Source organism: Pituophis catenifer, unplaced genomic scaffold (assembly GCF_029215685.1).
Source record: "Pituophis catenifer annectens isolate HBS135680 unplaced genomic scaffold, rPitCat1.0.hap2 SCAF_9, whole genome shotgun sequence".
Taxonomy (NCBI): domain Eukaryota; kingdom Metazoa; phylum Chordata; class Lepidosauria; order Squamata; family Colubridae; genus Pituophis; species Pituophis catenifer.
This window is the reverse complement of record NW_027256889.1, coordinates 1,747,098-1,767,002: the sequence shown is the minus strand read 5'-3', so window position 1 is coordinate 1,767,002 and position 19,905 is coordinate 1,747,098. Positions and strand designations below refer to the sequence as shown.

At 49.5% G+C, this 19,905-nt stretch overlaps 1 protein-coding gene across 1 annotated transcript; it reads left to right on the top strand.

Annotated features, from left to right (window-relative positions):
- The first annotated feature begins 917 nt into the window (after positions 1-917).
- On the top strand, positions 918-14,102 carry PPP5C (protein phosphatase 5 catalytic subunit). The gene is made up of 13 exons (XM_070950245.1): positions 918-1,056; positions 5,174-5,415; positions 6,799-6,946; positions 7,766-7,887; positions 8,367-8,432; positions 9,592-9,690; positions 10,079-10,184; positions 10,311-10,453; positions 10,596-10,683; positions 11,160-11,200; positions 11,638-11,816; positions 12,583-12,664; positions 13,206-14,102. Exons 1-13 carry the CDS (start codon positions 918-920, stop codon positions 13,266-13,268), a joined length of 1,518 nt encoding a protein of 505 aa, XP_070806346.1. The 3' UTR covers positions 13,269-14,102.
- Positions 14,103-19,905: the final 5,803 nt, after the last annotated feature.

The window sequence follows — 19,905 nt, the reverse complement described above, 5'->3', positions numbered from 1 at the left end:
TGGGGGTGTTTCAAGAAATTACCATTTCATTTATGGCCCAATCTGGGGAAATTGGTGGGGATATGCTATTAAAAAATGAAGAATGAAGAGAAAGCGGCAAGAATTGAGAAATGATGTGGGTGTTTAAAGCAGTGTTTTTCAAACTTGGCCACTTGGAAGATGAGTGGACTTCAACTCCCAGAATTCCCCGGTCAGCTGGGGAGTTCTGGGAGTTGAAGTCCACTCATTGAAAAACAGTTTTAGGGAGTTGCACAAATGCTTTCCTTTCCTTTTGTAAACAATGCTTTCATGGCTTAGCATGTTAACCCAGCCAATCGTGGTTTAGTGAACCAATCATGGTTTAAGCTGGTTTAACTCTCGGGGATTTACCATAAAAAAAAAGGTTTCAGGTAATCCCTGAATTTATAATATCTATTGCTACTTTTCTCCTTCGACACCCGTGTTAGGTAGCCCAACATTGCAAGCCACGCCCAACTACAAGAGCAGGCCCCGCCCCCTTCTTCGGCCGGTGATTGAGGATTTCAGATGAGCCAATCGCATCCGCTCCTGCTTCTCAGTCATACCACGTCAGCCAATCCGGACTCCTGGAAACGCCCCCCCCGCCGATCCTATCCGGATGTTTGCTCTGTCTTTTAAGCGGCGCTCTAGCCCGGGAGACGGAGGGACGGTCTTCTCTATGGTGAGGCGCAGCTCCGCCCCTCCTCAAAGAAGCGGATCCTCGAGGCGCTTCTGCGCGTGAGCGGCACGCGCCAAGCCCCGCCCGCCGCTGACGTCTCCGCCGCAGGCTCCGCCCCCCCGCGCTTTTCCCGCTAAGCGGTGGTTTGCGACGGGCGGGCTTGACGGCTGCTGGGTTTCTCCCCCACTCTCGGCCCCCCGTGGCTGGTTGTCAGGGCGCCTCGCTTTACGGCCCGGCGGCGATGGCGGAGGGAGAGCGGGCGGAGAACGGCAACGGGGGCGGAGGAGGAGGCAGCGCCGGGCGGCCGCCGCAGGAAGGGGAGCCGGGGGCGCTGGAGAGAGCCGAAACCCTCAAGACGCAGGCGAACGATTACTTCAAAGGTAGCGGGGGGGGGGAGGAGGAGGAGGAGGAGGAGGCGGCAGGGGGCGGGGCCAGAGGAAGGGTGGAGCCTGAGGGGCGGGGCCAGCAGCGGGAGTGGGAGGAGCCTCCTGAGGGGCGGGGCCAAAGGCCATTGACAGGCTAGGGAGAACGAATTCCTCGTGGGCTGGGTGGACTCCAGGCCCCATCATCCCCGGCCGACAAAAGGTGTGTGTGTGTGTGATGGGTTTTGTAGTCCAGGGCGATGATCTCCTTTGGACTGAAGAGTGTGTTGCCCCCATCGTGGCTGATGGGCATTGTCCTTGTGTCCTCCATTCCTGGGGCAGCATGGACTGCAGCACCCATCTTCCACAGCCAGGGAGGCCCGATGGGAGTGGGGAGTCTGGGGGGTTGGAGAGGCCGGGGGGGTCTGGAGGAAGGGGCTTCCCTTGCCCGGGGGTGGGGGAGGGGGTGGGGGGGTCTCCCTTTCCTGGGCCTTGGAGGCCAGCATGGAAAACGCAGCGAACCCCCCAGCTTCTTTGGGGGGGCCTTGCTGCCCATCTACAGGGCCTTTGACCTGGCTGTGGATGATGGGAAGCAGCCGGTGGGGAAGGGTCTTCCCTGTGAAGGGAGCTGCTTCGTTTAACTCCGGTGTTTGGAGCGTTGGCAGGCACGGACCTGATGGACAGAGAAGAGTCGGAAGGAGGAGGCCTAAGGGTAGCCTGATAGCAATCTTCCAATATTTGAGGGGCTGCCACAAAGAAGAGGGGGTTGGACTAGAAGACCTCCAAGGTCCCTTCCAACTCTGTTATTCTATTCTATTCTAAAGAAGAAGGGGAGGGGGTCAACCTAGTCTCTAAAATACCTTGAAGGCAAGACGGATGGAAACGAAGCAACCTGGAATTAAGGAGAAACGTCCTAACAGTGAGGACAATGATCCAGTGGAACACCTTGCCACCAGAAGTTGTGGGTGCTCCATCACTGAAGGTCTTTAAGAAGAGACTGAACAACTATTTGTCCGGAATAGTATAGGGTGTCCTGCTTGAGGAAGGGGTTGGATTAGAACAGTGGTCCCCAACCCCCGGTCCGCGGACCAGTGCTGGGCCGTGGAGTACCTGGCACCGGGCCGCGCAGCGGCCGGGGGACATGAACGCTGCAGCGCAAAAGCTCCTGGGCCGTGCGCAAAAGCTCCTGGGCCGTGTGCAAAAGCTCCTGGGCCGTGTGCAAAGGCTCCAGGGAAGAGAGCCCCGCGCAGGTACGCACGTGTGGCCCAAAGCCCCCACCCCTGCGCGCGCTCAGCGGGCCACGGTAAAATTATCAAAGGATTAGATAGACTTAGATGGACTATTAGATGGACTAGAAGACCTCTAAGGTCCCTTCCCACTCTGTTAACATTCAAGAGAAGGGGATGCTGGCTGGTATCCCTGGTTGATTATCCCCTCTTCGCCTGAAACGGGCATGCAGTCCAAGGCTTAGGCCTACCTCCATGCAGCCTTAACCTCATTTGGAGAATAAAATAAAATGGCCACCTTAAAATGGCTAAGATTGGGAAATGCTGACTCAGCAAGTCCTTGCATGACTGTAGGCCCTTCGGGGTAGGCCAAGCCACCCCAACAACTCCTGGGGCTCCATGGCTGTAGAGTCTAATCACAGAATCATGAGGGACTGGCAGAGTCTGCCCACTCTTCATTAAGGTGCACTTCTTCTCGTGTTCCCTCCTTTCCCTGGATTTCGTTGTCCCTTCCTTTCCTCTCTTATGACTTATCTATTCATTAGATTTGGAGGCCACCCAATTTCGGAATTACTCTGGATCGTTTACAGTAAAAAAAAAAAGAAAAGTAAAGCTGTTATCTCTTGGGGATTCCGCTGAGAATTCTTGCATTACTTGGACAAATTTATCTAGACCAGCAGGTTGAGATTGAACTGGATAAATTGGGTTATGGGTTAAGAGCCAGCTTGGCTCAGTGGTTAAAGTGCTGTCCTAGAAACTAGGGGACGGTGAGTTCTAGTTCTGCCTTAGGTGAGAAGGTCATCTGGATGACTTTGGGCCAATCACCAGAAGACTGTGAGTTCTAGTCCCGCCTTAGGTGTGAAGGTCAGCTGGGTGACTTTGGACCAATCACCAGGAAACCATGAGTTCTAGTCCCGCCTTAGGCACAAAAACCAATTGGGTGACTTTGGGCCAATTTTATTTATTTATTTATTTATTTTATTAGATATATATCCCGCCCTTCTCCCCGAAGGGACTCAGGGCAGTGAACAGCCGAAAATTAAAATAACATGCAATATAAAAGTTAAGATAATTAAAAATAAATTGAATAAATGGCCTCCCAATTTAAAACCCCTAGCTATACAATTAAAAAACCAATAAAACCCAATCACCAGGAGATGGTGAATTCTAGTTCCGCCTTAGCCATGAAGGCTGTCTGGTTGGGCCAATCACCACAAGATGGTGAGTTCTAGTTCCGCCTTAGGCAGGAAAGCCAATTGGGTGACTTTGGGCCAATCACCAGGAGATGGTGAGTTCTAGTTCTGCTTAGCCATGAAGGCTGGCCGGGTGACTCTCCCTTAGCCCAAGGCACCTCGCAGGCTTGTTGCTATGGGGAAAATAGGAAGGGGAAGGCGTATTAAGTACGTTCGCTGCCTTGAGTTACTTATAATAAAAGCGAGATAATAATCTAATAATAATAATTACCTCTGTTGATTGCATGCAAGCAAGGGAGAGCATTCACAATATGGCTCGTGGTCTGGATCCCCACTAGAATCATCTTTTTAGAGCGCAGTGATCGGTCTGGAGAATTAAGCACTTAAATCTGTTATAATCAGCAATTTGTAGCACTTTGTGAATGAACAGCCGGCCAGATCCACTGTTAATTTTTTAGAGCGGGTTGACCGGCTGGCTGAAACAGAGTCACTTTCCGATAGGGTGAAAGTTGAAACGTGTGTCTTTTCTTCCACAAATTGGGAAAAGTTGCCTGCAGAATAAGAAAGTTAGAATTCTATTTCTTTTGCCTTTTGGGGATTCAACAGAAAGCGATCTCCTCCAACTGGGCTCACAGGAGCCTTAGATTTCCAATCGTCGTCCTTGAAAATCAGTTTCTAATGGTGGATTCCTCTGCTTTCTTGCTGGGCTAGTGCTTAATTTTTGCCCCCAGGTTGTGCTTCGATGAAGTTGGTTATTAAACAGTTCGGACTGCCAGAATGTGGCTGCCTTTTAACCCATGCCAGGGGTGGCTTATGCCCTGAAGGGAGAGGGTTTTTTATATCCTCTTAGTTTCTATTTCATTCTGGCTTTTGTGGATCCTTGTTGTGTAACACAGAAACGTCGTCTCTACAACAGTGTCCTCCTGTTTGCTCTTTTTCCTGACACCCTTGACCCTGGGGGGATTTGGAGACTCCAGGACAAAATCCACGGGATCGAAAACATTCTAAAAAGACAGTCAGCTCTTGGCCCAACACTGGGTAGACATGGTGCTCCATTAGCTGAAGTTTTGCTTCAAGGGTGAGAATTATCACTAGGGCAAAAATTGTGGGGTCCTTGGTGCTCCCTGAGCTTGATGACTTTCTTGCAGACGTTTCATTACCTGACTAGGTAGCACCATCAGTGCTAGTAGAGAGAGGGGTTTGTGGAGAGGAGGAGGACTGCGTGGTCTTTGGTGTTCTCCGAGCTTGCAAACATTTCATTACCTGACTAGGTAATATCATCAGTGCTAAGAGGGAGTGGGGTTTCTGGAGAGGAGGAGGAGGAGGAGGACTGTGGGGTCCTTGGTGGTTTTCTTGCAGACGTTTTATTACCCTACTAGGTAACATCATCAGTGCTAGTAGGGAGTAGAGTTTTCTCATTTTAACAAGCTAACAGTAAATAACCTATCTTGGAACCACGATGACTACTCCCACCAACACTGACAGGAGAAATCACTAGTATATAAAATGAAAGCAAACGAGAGAGAGAGAGAGAGATGATAGATTGATAGAAATAGACAGATGGATGGATGGATGACAGATAGATAAGATAGAGAGAGAAGGAGATGATAGATAGATAGATGATAGATAGATAGATAGATAGATAGATAGATAGATAGATAGAGCTGTTCTTTTCATGCCTTCTTCCTTTCTCTTCCCCCCCCCCCCCCCCCCCAGTGAAGGACTATGAGAACGCAGTCAAGTATTACACCCAGGCCATTGAGCTCAACCCCACCAATGCCATCTATTATGCCAACCGCAGCTTGGCCTACCTGCGGACGGAGTGCTATGGCTATGCCCTGGCCGACGCCACCAAGTCCATCGACCTGGACAAGAAATACATCAAAGGCTACTACCGCCGAGCGACCAGCAACATGGCCTTGGGCAAGTTCAAGGCAGCTTTGCGGGATTACGAGACGGTAAGAGAGAGAAACTGGGGGTGGGGGCGGTGTCCGAGAAGGGGTGGGAGCAGGCGTTATCCCACCCATGGTCCACAGGCTGCAGGCGGCCCTGGAGAGCGAGTAACTCAGCCCCACAAGGTTGGAAACTTTTAACATCCCACCTAGATTTGAGACTACAATCATCATCTTTTAAGGACCCCATCATCCTTTGCGGGGTGGAGTCTGGGCAACTGAACGGAGCTGAGTGTTTACTGGCCGGATGCCCTTCCTGTCGCCAGTACGGAGTTTTGTTCAGCAGACATATTCTCATTGTCTACCAAGAGCCTTGGTAGTACAGGGGTTTAAGGCACCCTGTTATTAAAAGCTGATTATTAAGACCAGCTCCCTGCAATTACTGCAGGGTTCGAATCTCGCCAAGGCTCAAGGTTGACTCAGCCTTCCATCCTTTCTAAGGTAGGTGAAATGAGGACCCAGTTTGTGGGGGCAATAAGCTGACTTTGTATAAATATACAAAAGTACGAAGGCTATTGCTTAACGCACTGTAAGCCGCCCTGAGTCTCCGGAGAAGGGCGGCATATAAATCAAATTAAAAAAAAATAAATAAAAAAAAAATAAAAAAAAAATTGTGCCCAGAGAGAGAGAGAAATATCTGCCTCTACCTAGGATCGAACTCACAGCCTCCTGATTGTGAGGCGAGAGCTCCCCCTCTAGGCCACCACACCACTCCACTCCACTTGAGACCACAGTGGAAGCCAAAATTTATATTGCCAACTGAGATATTAGTTAAGTGAATCTGTCCCCTGTCCCCCCCATTCCCCTCCCCCCCCATTTTAGTTTGTTAGTAACACGGTTGTTAAGTGAATCAGGCTTTCCCATTGATTTTGCTTGTTAGAAAGTCACAAAACGGGATGACGTGACCCCGGGCACATTTGCGATCATCATAAATATGAGCCAGTTGCCAAGCGCCCAAATTTTGATCACATGACCCTGGGGCTGCTGCAGCGGTCATAAGTGTGAAAAACGGTCCTAAGTCCCTTTTTTCAGTCCCGTTGTAACTTCCAACGGTCACTAAAGGAACTGTTGTACGTTGAGGACTGTCTGTTATTTATCTACATCAGTGTTTCTCAACCTTGGTAGCTTGAAGATGGGTGGACTTCAACTCCCAGAATCCCCCAGCCAGCAGCGCTGGCTGGGGGATTCTGGGAGTTGAAGTCCACCCATCTTCAAGCTTCCAAGGTTGAGAAACACTGATCTACATGAACTATATCCTATATTTTATACGTGGCCCAAGACCGTTCCTCTTCCCTCACAGCGGCCCAGGCCAAGCCAAAAGGTTGGTCAGAAGGGCGAAACTGATCCGGGCCTCCCCTCCCTCTACCTTTCCTCCCCTGCCCGCCCCAGGTGGTCAAGGTGAAACCGAACGATAAGGATGCCAAGATGAAATATCAGGAATGCAACAAGATCGTGAAGCAGAAAGCCTTCGAGCGCGCCATCGCCAGCGACGAGCACAAGCGGTCAGTGGTCGACTCCCTGGACATTGAGAATATGAGTGAGTCGGGGCAAGAGAGATGCGGGGGAGGGGGTTGTCGTTTTCGGGAAACTTAGCAGGGTCCCTGGCCTTGGAGGCAGCTACTGCCTCTTTTCAAAGGCTTCTCAGGCTACCAGCCACAAGGTTGTCCCCCCACCCACCCCGAGAGTGAAAAGGGGGGAGGGGCTGAATCATAAAAGAAGAGCTGGAAGCCCAGTTATTGAATTGGGGCATAAATACAGGTGTTACCCACCTTGGCAATTTTTAAGATTTGTGGACTTCAACTCCCAGAATTCCCAAGAGAAGTTGGAAGTCCACCCAGACAATAGCATGCTGGCTGGGGAATTCTGGGAATCCACAAGTTGCTTGATGGCTGAGAAACCTCTGGGAGTTGAAATCCACAAGTCTTAAAAGTTGCATGTTGGCTGGAGATTCTGGGAGTTGCACGAAGCTTTAAGTTGCCTGCTGGCTGGGGGATTCTGGGAGTTGAAGTCCACAAGTCTTAAAGTTATTTGCTCACTGGCGGATTCTGGGAGTTCAGGTCCACAAGGCTTAAAAGTTGCATGTTGGCTGGGAGATTCTGGGAGTTGCATGAGGCTTAAAGTTGCATGCTGGCTGGGGGATTCTGGGAGTTGAAGTCCACAAGTCTTCAAGTTGCCAAGGTCTGAGAGACCCTGCCTTAGATCCTACTGCTAAAATGGAAACTAAGAGAGGAACACCAGACTTTGCTAGGAAGTCAAGCTTGGTGCCCACCTGGTGACTGGAGGAGACCCCTGGAAGGGTCTGGCTTCTCCCAGTCTTTCCTTGCTCACCTGAGTCCTTCTCCTCCCTCTCCTTCAGCCATCGAGGACGAGTACAGTGGGCCAAAACTGGAGAACGGGAAGGTGACCTTGGACTTCATGAAGGAACTGATGCAGTGGTACAAGGAGCAGAAGAAGCTGCACCGGAAATGTGCATATCAGGTAGCTGCCCCTCACCTGTCCTTTCTACAGGTAGTCCTCGACTTACGACCTCAACTGGGACCCGAATGTCCTTCCTAAGGTCAGCGCAGTCATAAAATCAGTGATCTCATGACTCGATTTTGCAACTATTTCTCCCATGGTCGTTAAACAAATCGCTAGGACGGTTAAGCAGATGGTTGTGGTCATTAAACGAGTGCGGTCGGGAAGGCTGCCACTTGCAAATTGCACAACTGCAGAAGGCTTAAAAATTGCAATTATATAAATTGCAGCGGGGGGTGGGGGTTGCGATAGTCATAAGGGCGAGGAAGATCGCAAATCCTTACTTCCGAGGCCGTTGCCACTTTGAACTGTTGTTAAAACAAATGGTCATAAGTCAAGGACAGCCTGTATTGGAAAAGACCTCTCTCTCCAGCCCAGGATATTCCGTTCCCCTACCCTGCCTGCCTGCTTGTCAACCACTTCTCCTTTCCTTCCTGCAGATTCTGGTACAGGCGAAAGAGGTGCTATCAAAACTCCCCACCCTCGTAGAAACCACATTAAAAGAGGTAAGGGCCTCTTCCTTGTTTGTTTGTTTATTACTGTTGCATCCACCAACATAGCTTGTCCATTTCAAAGTTGCAACTTGGGGTGGCTCTCACAGGGTTAAAGCAACGAAGGAAAACACTGTAAAAAAAAAAGGAAGAAAAAAAAATAAAAAATGGAATTAATTGCATGTTGCATCCCTGATTCCTCCCTTATTCCCACAACTTGGACTATAAAGACTCTTTAGTCCAGCATTTCTCCATCTTGCCAGCCTGAAGAGGGATGGACTTTAAGAAATATGGACTTTAACTCCCAGAATTCCCTGGCCTGCATGCTAATAAACCTTAAGAACTTCAACTCCCAGAATTCCCTGGCCTGCATGCTAATAAACCTTAAGAACTTCAACTCCCAGAATTCCCTGGCCTGCATGCTAATAAACCTTAAGAAATATGGACTTCAACTCCCAGAATTCCCTGTCCTGCATGCTAATAAACCTTAAGAAATATGGAATTCTTAAGAAATAAGAAATATTTGCTGGGGAATTCTGGGAGTTGAAGTCCACTCATCATCTAAGTGCCAAGGTTGAGAAACATGCTTTAATCACTCTTAGCCAATTATCCCACCAGTTATCTCCACTGGTGCATCCCAATTCTACCCGGTTCCTTTGATCTTGCGTGCCTGTCCCACAGGCCCCTCCCTCCAAGGATCTTCTCTTTCCCAGCGCTCACCAAAAATAATTAATTCCCCCCCTCCCCACTTTCCAAGGAGCTTGTTAACCTCTTTGGAGCTGGGGAGAGGGCTGGTGGCGGTGGCAGGACCCTGTAATTAAGTGAGGTGGATTAGTGTCACCACCACGCACAGGTGCGCCTGCTAGGCCTGGCTCAGCTGATATAGGTGAGCCTCTCCTGCAGCTTGTCCCAATTTCGTGGCTTTCTTATCTGCCTGAAATTGGGGTCATTTTCGTCTGACAAAGCAGAGCAAAGCCTTTGATGTCTGCCTGGAAGCACCGGAGAGGTTTTTCCTGGGTCCCTTTAAGAATTTGCTCGGGGCGCCAAGTCTCTTAGTCAAACCACGAGAGACGGAAAAATATTATCCCGGTGATAAAAAAAAAACCCGCTCCTATCTGACTCATCTTTATGACCTCTGCTGACTCTCTGTCTTCTTCCTTCTCCTTTCGTCCAGACGGAGAAAATTACCATCTGTGGAGACACCCATGGACAATACTATGACCTCCTGAACATATTCGAGCTGAATGGGCTGCCCTCTGAAGATAATCCATATGTATCTTTTGGCCAGGGAGTGGGGGGCGCTCATTGGGGTGGCTGGAGGTTCTGGGGATCTGCGGCTTCTTGGAGAGAAGGGCAGCTGCGGCACTTCTGGGACAAGGAAGGAAGGAGAAGGAAGGAAGGAAGGAAAGGGAAGGAAGGGAGAAGGAAAGGAAATTGAGAAAGGGAAAGAGGAAAAGGAAGGAAGAAAGGAAAGGCAGGAAGGAAAGGGAAGGAAGAAAGGAAAAGAAATTGAGAAAGGGAAGGAGAAAAAGGAAGGGAGGGAGGAAAGGAAGGGAGGAAATTGAGAAAGGGAAGGAGGAAAGGAAGGGAAGGAGGGAAAGGAAAGGGAAGGAAGATTTGATTTCCTCTGTTATTTCCTTGAATAAGCCACCCTACCTCAGCTGTTCAATGGGGATTTTGTGGACCGCGGTTCCTTCTCGGTGGAGGTGATACTAACCCTCTTCGGATTCAAGCTGCTATACCCCGATCATTTCCACTTACTCCGAGGTAAGCCTCGGATTCCCCACAGATTTGCAGGGCAAGGACGGGCAGGAGGGTGGGCTCTACCCCCACGCCCCCAGCAGGTCCGTGCTCATTTTCCAGCCCTTGTGCCTGATTCCTCTCCTCCTTCAGGGAACCATGAAACGGACAACATGAACCAGATCTACGGGTTCGAGGGCGAGGTCAAAGCCAAGTACACGGCTCAGATGTTTGAGCTCTTCAGCGAAGTCTTCGAGTGGTTGCCCCTGGTGCATTGCATCAATGGGAAAGTGTTGGTAAGGGGGCTGGTGGGGAGGGGGGGCTGGCTTGGCAGAAGAAGCCAAGACAGTGGTCATGAAGACGCGATGGAAGCCCGGGTGATACGTTGGCTGGTTGGCCCCCATCTCTCTGACTTTAGGGCTCCTCTCCCCCAACCAGATAATGCACGGTGGACTCTTCAGCGAAGACGGTGTCATGTTAGACGATATCAGGAAGATTGAGAGGAATCGTCAACCTCCAGACTCAGGTGAGCAGAAGACTTGATGGGGAAAAGAAGACGTGTGATAGGCTCAGGGGTCTAGCTGCTTCCTGCTCCCATTGGCCTAAAGAAACAAACTTTTGATCAACGTTCCCCAACTCAATGCCTTCCAGTCCCTTTGGACCTCACTTCCCATGTTGCATGACGTCATGGGTGATGGCCTTGCCCAAGATCTCTGGAGGTTGGAGGAATATCACGGGTGGTGTTTGTGGGTCCATATCTCTTGTGTTTTGGGCTTTGCCTCCTCACCCTATCAGCAGAAGCTTAGCTGGATCAAAGTATCTCAAGATACCTGCACGTTGAGCTTGTTGGTGAAGACCTGGATTCTTGGTAGATGAGCAAAACCCAACTGAGGTTTAGCAAAACATTTCGTCTTGTCAAGAATGATCCACTAATATTCTGTTTTGTGTTTTGTTTATTTTTGCCTTCCTTGTTCTCTTCGCTTGACCTCTTCTCTTGGGCAGGCCCCATGTGTGACCTGTTGTGGTCAGATCCCCAACCCCAGGTGAGTCCAGCTTTGGCATCCCAGGTGTCCTTCAACTTTGTGTTCAGGTCTTGGCGTTATCTGAGCCCCACCTCATCCCTAAAATCTCGGCATGTGTTTGCACACGTGTGTTGGGCAGGAAAGACCACACGTGAAAGTCTAATTCAACTATTGCTTAGAGCCCATGCATGTGCAGGAATCTTCTCCGCTAATGGTTTCGCCTGCTTGGAGTTAGAGAAGCTCAACGGCAGTCAAGGGAGATCGGATTTAGTCGCTTGTGGCTTCCGTAGGGATTCTAGGCTGATGCCTCTTTTAACCCCGCCCCCCAAGTTCTACTCCTCCTCCTACGGCCTGGTTTTTGAATCAGCTGTTCTCTCCCCCCCCAATTCGGTTGTTACGGCTCACTCTTTCTCGTTGACCAGACAGGGTCAACATTTCGTTCCTTTCTCTTCTTTCAGAACGGCCGGTCGGTCAGTAAGCGAGGAGTGAGCTGCCAGTTCGGTCCCGACGTCACAAAGAGTTTCCTGGAAAGCAACCACCTAGACTACATCATTCGAAGCCACGAGGTGAAGCCCGAAGGATACGAGGTGGCTCACGATGGGAAGTGCGTCACAGTTTTCTCAGCCCCCAACTACTGGTGAGTCCGCGAGGGGATTGCTGGGACACCCCCTCCCCCTTCAATGCACCCCTCTAGTGAAGAAAGCTGGACCGGGGGACCCCGAAACCCCCTTCCCCCACTCACAGTTTCAATTTTTGCAAATGGGGGGGTTGGCATGGAGATCTTTTAAGGGTGGATTTTCTTGCAAAACAAAATTTGCCGATTAGCTGGATGCCCTTCCCTGGAGAGGAGGGGAGGGGAGGAAAAACCCCCCATCCATCATGTACAGATCGTCCTCAACTTACAACTGTTCATTTAGTGACCATTCGAAGTTACAACAGCCCTGAAAATAGTGGCTCGCGGCTGTTTTTCATGCTTAACGGACGTTGCCAATTTATTTAGTGCATTTATTTATTTATTGGTTGGATTTATATGCCGCCCTTCTCCGGAGACTCAGGGTTGCTGACAATGTGTTAAGCAATAGCCTTCATACTTTTGTATATACCTGCTTAGTAGGGCTTTTGGGCCCCCCCCCCTAAGCGGTGTTCTTTTTTATACAAAGTCAGCTTATTGCCCCCACAATCCGGGTCCTCATTTTACCTACCTTAGAAAGGATGGAAGGCTGAGTCAACCTTGAGCCTTGGAGAGATTCGAACTCGCAGTAATTGCAGGCAGTTGGCAGCTAAGTGCTACTTTAACAGCGCTTTAGTCCGCTGCGCTACCAAGGCCATTGTGGCTCTTCCTGCCCCTCCAGCTGTTCAGAGAACAGCCGGCCAACCTCTTTTCCCCATCCCTCTTTTGCCAGTGACCAGATGGGTAACAAGGGGGCCTACATCCACTTGCAAGGCTCGGACCTGCGGCCGGAGTTCCACCAGTTCACAGCAGTGGTGAGTCCTGGCTTGTGGGGCGAGGGGGACGCTGGCGCTCCAAGGTTCTTGCCCTGGGCTTGGGCATCTGGGGGAGGCAGCCTCTGGGAGGAGAAGGTGGGTGAATTCACTGAATTTTCTTTCTTTTTTTTTTCTTTCTCCCTCCCTCCCTTCTTGTTTCTTTCCTTCCTTTTCTCTCTATTCTTCCTTCCTTTTCACCCTTCCTTCTTTTTTGCTCTATTCCTCTATCTTTCCTTCCCTGCTTCCTTCTTCTTTCCCTTCCTTCCTTCGTTCTCTTCCTTCCGTTTTTCTCTGTTCCTTCCCTTTTTCTCTGTTCCTCCACCTTTCCTTTCCTGCTTCCTTCTTCTTTCCCTCCATTCCTTCCTTCCTTCCTTCTCTACTCTTCCTTTTCTTTCTGTTCCTTCCTTTTCTCTATTCCTTCATCCTTCCTTTCTTTCTTCCTCCCTCCCTTCCTGCCTTCCTTCCCTCTCTATTCCTCTTTCCTTCCTTTTTTTTCTCTATTCCTTTCTTTTTTTCCCCCTGTCCTTCCTTCCTCCCTCAGCCTCATCCAAACATTAAGCCCATGGTTTACGCCAACTCGCTGCTGCAGCTGGGGATGCTATAAGGCCGCCTTCCACCTCTGCTGACCGGCCCCTTCCCCTCTCCTCCCAGACCGCCTGGAGGTCCACTCACCGGGCAGCGACCGTGATTTCGGAGGGGGTGTTTCCTTCTTTTTTTTTTAATCATTTCTCCCAACATCAGCCTTCACTACGGAGCAGGACTATGCCGCGGCCAGGGGGACGGGACGGAAAAAAATCTGTGTCAGAGTCGAGAGAGGAGAGTCCCTTTCCTCCAAGAGCAAGCAAGGACCCCAGGTGATTCTTTCCTTTGCACTCACTCACCTGGAGTGCTTCACCTGTGGGAGAAACAGCAGTCGGAGCGTGAAGAAACAAAAGGATGGTTTTGTTTTTTTTTTTAAAAAGAAAAGATTATATATTTTGGAAGACTGTATTTATTCCCTAGGTCCTCGGTGATTGTTGATGGTTTTTTTTCTTTCCATAGTCCTCCTCACCTCCTTCCTTTCTTTGCCGCTGCACAGCTGAGAAAGGAGACCCGGAGGGGGAAATGGTGGGTGGGTGGGGGGCTTAGGAGCCTGCGGGGCTTCCCTCTTATCCCCGAAAACGGAGTCTGCCCTCCCTCCCTCCCCACCTTCCTTCCTCGGCTGAGCAGCCCCTGCCTCTGTTGGAGCCGAAATCCAGCGAATATGTTTCCAGCTGGGGGTAGCCAAAAAAGATCAGGGGGTGGGAGCTATTCAGAAGAGGAACCTGTAGGTGAAGGAAAGGGTCAACTCACCCACTCACTCACCCCACACACACATTCAATTTTTTTCAATCATGGATGGATGCTTTCTCAACCTTGGGGGACCTTAAGACGGGTGGACTTCAACTCCCAGGATTCCCCAGCCAGCGTTGCTGGCTGGGGAATCCTGGGAGTTGAAGTCCACCCGTCTTAAGGTCCCCCAAGGTTGAGAAAGCATCGATCTATCTTGGCCAGAGGAGGAAGGAAGCAACCTGACCTCAACCATCCATGCTATGGACCACCAGTTTTCCCCTCATCCTTGGGTGGGAGGGGGCTGATGCATCTTTGCACCCCCCGAAGATGAGTCCTGGGCTTGGGTGAAGGAAAATCCATGGCAGAAGCCGAGACAAGGGGGTACAGGGACACCCCCCTCCCCCATCTCATTTTCCCTCTCATTCGCCCCTCTTTGGAAAAATCAATCTGCCCCATTGAATTCTTCTCCAGATCTTCAGCCACTCAGATCTTCACGAAATGTAGGCCCGGGACCCCCTCCCCTCCCCTCTCCTCAAAGAGAGGCCCCTCCTTGTTTGTTATCCTGGTGGTCAATTCAGGGTCACCCCACTTTAGCTCCCTCGGGGTCCCCAAGTCCTAGGAGGCTCTCTTGTAGTTCCACCTCAGTCGACGGGTTGGAGTAAACCGATCGGTGTCTCGGGGGCAGCCGAGTTTCTTGAATGCCCAGTTTTTGCAGCTTGGAAATCACACCGACTTTTCTTCCTTTGGAGAACGGGGAAGAAAACACACACACACAACACACAACAGGGACCCAAATCCCTTTCTCTTCCCCCCCCCCCTCGGGCAGCAGTGGATCTGCTCAAAGCCATCTGCTCACCAGGTAGATGGTGACTCTTCCTTCCTTTCCTCCTTCCTCCCTCCCTCCCTCCCTTTCTTCCTTCCTTTTCTTCTTTTTCTTTTCCTTCTTTCCTTCCTTCTCTTTTCCTTTCCTTCCTTCCCTTTCCTCCTCCCTCCCTTCCCTTTTTTCTTTTCATTCCTTCCTTCCCTCCCTCCTTCCCTTCCTTTTCTTTTTCCCCTTCTTTCCTTCCTTCCCCTCCCTCCCTTCCCTTTTTTCTTTTCCTTCTCTTCCTTCCCTCCTTTCTTCTTTCCCCCCACTTCTTTCCTTCCTTCCTCCCTTTTTTCTTTTCCTTCTCTTCCTTCCCTCCTTCTTTCCCCCCTTCTTTCCTCCCTCCCTCCCTTCTCTTTTTTCTTTTCTTTCCCTTCCCTCCTTTCTTCTTCCCCCCCACTTCTTTCCTTCCTTCCTCCCTTCTCTTTTTTCTTTTCCTTCCTTCCTTTCTCCCTCTCTCCAAGTTCTCTTCCTCCAAAGTCTGTGACAAAAGAGGGGGCCATGGGGTGGGGTGGAGTCACAGAACTGGGAATCCCCCCCCCCATCCCACCCCTGCTCCCTCTTGCCCTGGAACAGCTCCTTTCGGCTTATTTTCTTTTTACTTTTTTGGCTGAGAAGAGAAGCAAGCGAATAGATGACAAGCACTTTGGTGTTGTATTATTATTTTTCTCCATGCCGACCGGAGGGTTTTTATATACATGCAGGATTTCTTTGCCACTCGCCCTCCTACCTACTGAGCTATTTTACTGTCTGTAATTAAACCAGAGATGTTAAAATAAAATAACTATTGAAAGATTGACCTGTTTGGTGTCACACTTGCTTGCTTTCTTCCGAAAGATTAAATCCTCTTTTAAGTGTTGTTTAACCTTGGCTGCTGGAAGATGGGTGGACTTCAACTCCCAGAATTCCCAAGCCAGCATGGCTAGGGAATTCTGGGAGTTGAAGTCCACCCATCTTCCAGCAGCCAAGGTTGAAAAATATTGATGTACGCTTGGTTTGAGCCAGCTCCCTAAGCCAGAGAGAACTTTTTCACTATATCAGCAAATTGTGCATTATAAGCCATGGTTTGTAACTTCACATATAACCATGGTTTGTAACTTCGCATGTTCTGAATCCATCTCATACTTTATTTACCAAGCCATGGTTGAGCGTGCAGTGCTTTAATTCTATGCGACTCCAGCCTTAGATCATTGTTTATTTTTTCTAAGTTACGTCCTATAATGGGGTTTCTAGGTAGCATGGAAGTTCAACTACAATTCCCAGAATTCTTAGTGGAGTATGTCAAATCTGGAATCCCTGTTGATTGGTGGAAATGTTCTGGGCGGAGCATCGAAGCTGCCAATGATGGGAGTGGATAGAGCTGATGGAAACACTGCCACCTTCTGGTCAAAAAAAAAAAACTTTCTTGCCCGCTTGCCCAACCCAAAAATACAAGTTCCTTTGATATGCCCTTCGTTTTACTGACCATAATTGGGAGCAGGAACTTGGTCGTTAAGCAAAGCAATTGGTACGTGCAATGAGACTGCATTTCATGATCCGACTTCAGCCTCCCTTCACTTTACAGGGCTTGAAAGGTTCTAAAAGCAAGGATTAGTCGCAAAGTTATTTTTTCATCACTGTTGCGACTGTGAGCGGTCACTAAACGAGGACAGGCTATATAAAAGACGGGGGAGAAAGAAAAAAACCTGTTACCGAATCCACTGTAGTTTACCCAAGACTTGTATATGAGAGTAATAATTTTAATTTAAAAAGGGGGAAACCCAATTTTCTTTTGAAGTAAGAGAAAACTTGTAGATAGAGGAAGTCCTCAACTTACAACATTAATTTACTGATTGTTCAAAGTTACAACGGCACTGAAAAAAGTGGCAGTTTTTCAGTTACAATCTCTAGCATCCCCATGATCAAAATTCAGACGCTTGGCAACTGACTCATACTTACGACCATGGCTGTGTCCCAGGGCCATGTGATCCCCTTTTGCGACCTGACAAGCGAAGTCAACTGGGAAGCCAGATTCGCTTAACCACCGGGTTACTAATTTATCAACCGGCAGTGATTCACTTAACAACTGGGTGAAGAAAGGTCGTTAACATGGGGCAAAGCTCCTTTAACAAATGTCTTCCCTTAACACAGTGTTTCTCAACCTTGGTAGCTTGAAGATGGGTGGACTTCAACTCCCAGAATTCCCCAGCACAGCGCTGCTGGCTGGGGGATTCTGGGAGTTGAAGTCCACCCATCTTCAAGCTACCAAGGTTGAGAAACACCGTGTTAATCTCTGCTCTTGTGGATATTTTATTTCTGGCCAGGAAGTGTAGTGATCTTTTAGCTTTTTGATTGTCTCTTTTGAATGGTGTGTAAATGTGGTCCATCTCTATGTGCCCGTTGATGGCCGTTTTGTCTGAGTGCCGCTGGCTGGGGGATTCTGGGAGTTGAAGTCCACCCATCTTCAAGCTTCCAAGGTTGAGAAACACTGCCTTAACAACAGAAAGGTCGGGCTCACTTTTGGTCCTACGTCGAGGACTTAACTGTACAGACAAATATTTTGGGCTTCTCCCCTTTTATCTTTTTCTGGGGAGGAGGGGGGCAACCCAGAAGGATGCTTCAATAGAGGAAGGAAGCGTTTGTGTGCACCACAACGAACGTGAAGAAACAGGCTGAGATCGAAGTGAAAACTAGATTAAACTTTGGGGTGAAAAAACACGGATCAGCTTGCCCAGACAGAGTCCGGAATGTTTTTGCTCAGATCTGGCCGCAGGCTGGTATCTTGTTTATTCCTGAGCCGCTGGGATGGCACGGGGAAGGGGAGTGTGTGTGTGCCATTGGCAAGCCCCAGGAACATCACTCCTTTCTCTGCCAAAAGAGCGGGCAGGGAAGGGGGCTGCTCCCAAGCCCCCAACAGGGTCGGTCTCTGCTCCATTCGGTTCCCCCTTTTCCTTTCGGGCAGGTGCGGATGGGAATTTCTCTCTGGTCTCCTCCTCCTCCTAGACCAGAAATCTCACTTGAGCATCATTTGCCTCGGAGATGCATCTCTGGTGGAACTGGTTTCCCAGCCTGGGTTTTTTTTTCCACAGGGACATGCCAACCCTTTCCCCCCCCCCACCCCTCACCGCACCAATTTTCGCTTGGAAAAAAAAAAAACCCTCCCACGCCATGGGGCACTTCTCCTCCGTTCGGAGCCGAGAGTTTTAAGGAGAAGAAAGTTGAGTTTTTCATCTATCCTTCCCTGCCTGTTTTTCTTCCCTATCCAGAAATGGCTTACCGGGATTTTCCCAGCCAGCTAAGAGTTAATTCCATCTCAGGAGGGTGCTGGGGGGGGGCTTTGAAAAGACCCTCCTCTTTGTTTTGGCAGGAGGAGGGGACACTCGTTTTTTCTTTTCCCAGGGGCAAAACCCCATTGAATCCAACCCGCCTCCTTTACTCCACACAACAAAAGGGCTTTATGTGAGCTGCAGAAAGTGGAGCAGGCCGAGCTGCCTGGTGGGCCTAAGACAAACAGAGAATAGCTCGTCCTGGGGGGGGGGGGGGTTGGGAAAGGGGGGGCCGAGACATGGCCCCATTGGGATGAGCTCCTCTCTCTCTTTGTAACATGACAAAGGACTCGCTTTCCAGAGGACCAAATATCTCCCGTTGGAAGCGTATCTAGAGTTTCCTTTATTTCCTTTTATTTTTTTCTGATTCCCAAGTTTGGAAAAAAAGAAAGGAAAGAAAAAAAAAAACCCAGAGGATGGCTGATTTTTTTCCTGGAAAATCCGTTTTCAGGAGAATGTACTCCAAATCTCTCCAAAAACAATTCAACCCCATCACACTTTGCTTTTTGCTACAAAAAAAAAAATAAATAAATAGAAGTTTTAAAGTTGATGGGCTGGGCTTGGAGGACAGTTTAGAACACATTAAAGGAGTCCTTTTTTTTTTTTTTAATTTTTTTAAGTCAGGCGGTCCTTGATTTACGACCGTTTGTTTAATGATGCTTCAAGGTTACGAGGAAAACCTTGGAAAAAGTGACCCTGTCCTCGAAGTTATAACCGTCGCACCACTCCTCTAGCCGTGGGATCGCAATTCAGGCGCTGTCCAATCAGGCTGGCCTATGGGATGTTTGCAGCTTCTTGTGGTTGTGCAGTTATGTGTGATTGCCAACCTTCCCAGCCAGCTTCCAACAAACAGAGTCAAGTGCACGATTCGCTTAAGGACGAGTGGTGATTCACTTAACAACAATGCGATTCACTTAACATCTGTGATGAACAATGGCTGTAAAAATCAGGTTGGATCCATCTCCTGATGACTTACTTAGTGACCAAAATTCCAGCCTCAGTTGTGGTTATAAATCAAGCAGTAACCTCAAAGGGATGCTGCAGGCTGTAGAATTGGGAGGCTATTAAAAGGTGGGGGGGGCAGTGTTTGAGGACTTGGCCAGGTTTAGAAGTTAGGCTGTCAGGGGCCCTCCAAGGACATGTAGTCCACCCTCGTAGGTAGTCAGGGGAAATACATGTAGTTGACTTACAACCTTTTGTTAATTGTCCATTCAAAGTTACAACGGCCCTGAAAAAGCCCCCTATGGCCATTTTTCACGCTTACCGTCGTTGCAGGCTTCCCGTGGTCACGTGATCCAAATTCAGAACGCTTGGCACCTGGCTCGTACTTATGACGGCTGAAGCATCCCTGGGTCCCGTGATCCCGTTGTGGGACTTTCTGACAAGCCAAGTCAATGGGAAAGCCGGATTCACTTAACAACCAGGTTACTAATTTAACCACTGCAGTGACTCCCTTAACAACGGTGGCAGAGAAAAGTTGCAAAACGGGGGGGGGGGGGAACTCACTCCGACCCATTTCTCACTTAGCGACTGATACGTTAGCCTCCGCTGTGGTCGTACGTCGAGGACTACCTGTAGTTGAAAAGCTGCAGGTAGCCAGGTGTTTTCTTTCATGCTTTAATTTATCTACCTGAGGGAGGTGAGGAGGGGGGAGTCCAAGGAGTTGGGGGGGAACTCTGCCAGGCTCCCTGGGGCGCCCAGAGGAACCCAGCCCGGCCCCTGCCATGGTTGGAAGGACGCAGCCCCGCCGGAGGGGGACG